General features: G+C 45.4%; 1 protein-coding gene across 1 annotated transcript; it reads left to right on the plus strand.

Moving 5' to 3' along the window:
• Positions 1-885: 885 nt before the first annotated feature.
• Positions 886-1,615, plus strand: FMAN_14305 (uncharacterized protein; the record flags this gene model as incomplete). The annotated part of the gene is made up of 2 exons (XM_041826370.1): positions 886-1,533; positions 1,583-1,615. The coding sequence occupies 2 exons, from the start codon at positions 886-888 to the stop codon at positions 1,613-1,615; spliced, it is 681 nt and encodes a 226-aa protein (XP_041691658.1).
• Between the last annotated feature and the right edge of the window lie 119 nt (positions 1,616-1,734).

Genomic DNA, 1,734 nt, shown 5'->3' on the forward strand with positions numbered 1-1,734 from the left:
AAGCATCAATACCAGGCACCAAGCACCTATGCATTTCCGCAATTAGTTCGCTGCCGGTCAAACCCTATCTGCCAGGGTTGAGGAGTGACACAGTTGAGCACGAAGCTGATGTGCCTTGATCTTGATCCCCAGTTACTACTAAAAGGGAGACTAGCGATCAGAGGACCTTTAAAATTTGAAATGATATACTTGCCCTCGCAATTCTACCACCAGCCCAGCGACATGATCACACTATAGTTGATATTAGTTACATAGTGGAAAGCTTAGCCATGAAGAACTCGCTGGCTAGTGCTAGGAGCTCCGCATCGTGCAAGATAAGGAATTGGTCCGCAACCTAGCACTGTGGTGCTGGATTACCGTGCATGCCAAAGCATTTTATTCTCGTTCCGAAGTGTTCAGGAGCTGCTCGTCGCGGACTGTCGTGGGTGAGAAACGACTGCATGGTGGGTACTTATGTTGCGCAACCGGAGGGCCCCGAGTTGCTTCACTGATTCAACGGTCGCGTCGAACGCTTACTGAGTCTCATTAAGAGCATTTAGGTTAAGATGAAAGCCGCCACATATCGCGCGAGGTGAAATCCTAACAAATCAGCTGTACGAATAAAACAGCCGGATATACATAATTGAATCCGAGAATGATACCATGTATTCATGCAATGAAAAAGGATTAGGGAATGAGAACATTGCTCTTGTTGACAAAAAGAGCCATAGGACATCTGAGTCAGAACACTAGCCAACAATAGAACGAAGATATTTCAGATTAACGTATACCTGTAAATTTGGCTGCTAATATGATCCTAGGGTCACTTCAACTGTCGATAAATACTTGCATGCCGTTGCTAAGCTCAACTTTCCACCCAGAATCCTCCCATATATATCTCACCATATGACGACTCGCCGAAATCCCCCGAAGGCTTTAAAGGGTATGAAGTTTTGGCTATCGGAGAGCGCAAGAGGGGTTGAAGGACTCGAGATTAAAATTCACCATCATGGAGGCAAAATCTATAAGAACTTACAAGAGGAAATCTACGTTGTTTGCTTACCAGACGAACGACAAGAATTGTGGAGATTCCCAGACGGAAAGAAGAGTAGCCCGGTTCGGAGAGCTTATCAAACTGGCAAAACATTTGTAGAGACTACCTCTTTCAATTCTTTAACTAACGGCATCGAATCATGGAAACCTACTGAGTTCATCCCGCCGGTATCTTCAAAAAAGACTGAACGAAATAATTCAGTTTCTGTGGAAAGCAAATCACCCTTGACCCTCGACACTATATCCGTCTCAGATACATCTACGCCGAAAGAAAATGAAGAAAGCCGTACTGAAAGGTCTACAACGCCGAACATTTCAAAAGTACTTCCGCCAACGGAAACAGCTGTTGAAGAGCGGGCTTCACTTTCCAATTCAACTGTAGAGGGCTTGGAAGATGTCCAAGAAAGGCTGCAAGACATAAGGGCGGTCCTTGTCAATCAGAGCGTCAGAACAGCCGCAGAGAACAGGTCATGTGTACAGGCCATCGACTATATTATTAAGGTAAGCTGCGATTCCCATTYTWATCATCTCCAAGCTCAACTGCGACAAGGTCATGAAGAGGATCGAGGTAGTGCCAGAATAAAGTAAACRAYGTCCAGATCAGCCCTTTGACATGAGAGTGGTCGCCGGCACCATTTTAGTGTAGTTTTGCGAGCAGGTAGTATCACCAGTCTACTCAAGCTGATCGGCGATATCATGTTG

This window comes from Fusarium mangiferae (genome assembly GCF_900044065.1).
Source record: "Fusarium mangiferae strain MRC7560 genome assembly, contig: FMAN_scaffold113, whole genome shotgun sequence".
NCBI lineage: Eukaryota > Fungi > Ascomycota > Sordariomycetes > Hypocreales > Nectriaceae > Fusarium > Fusarium mangiferae.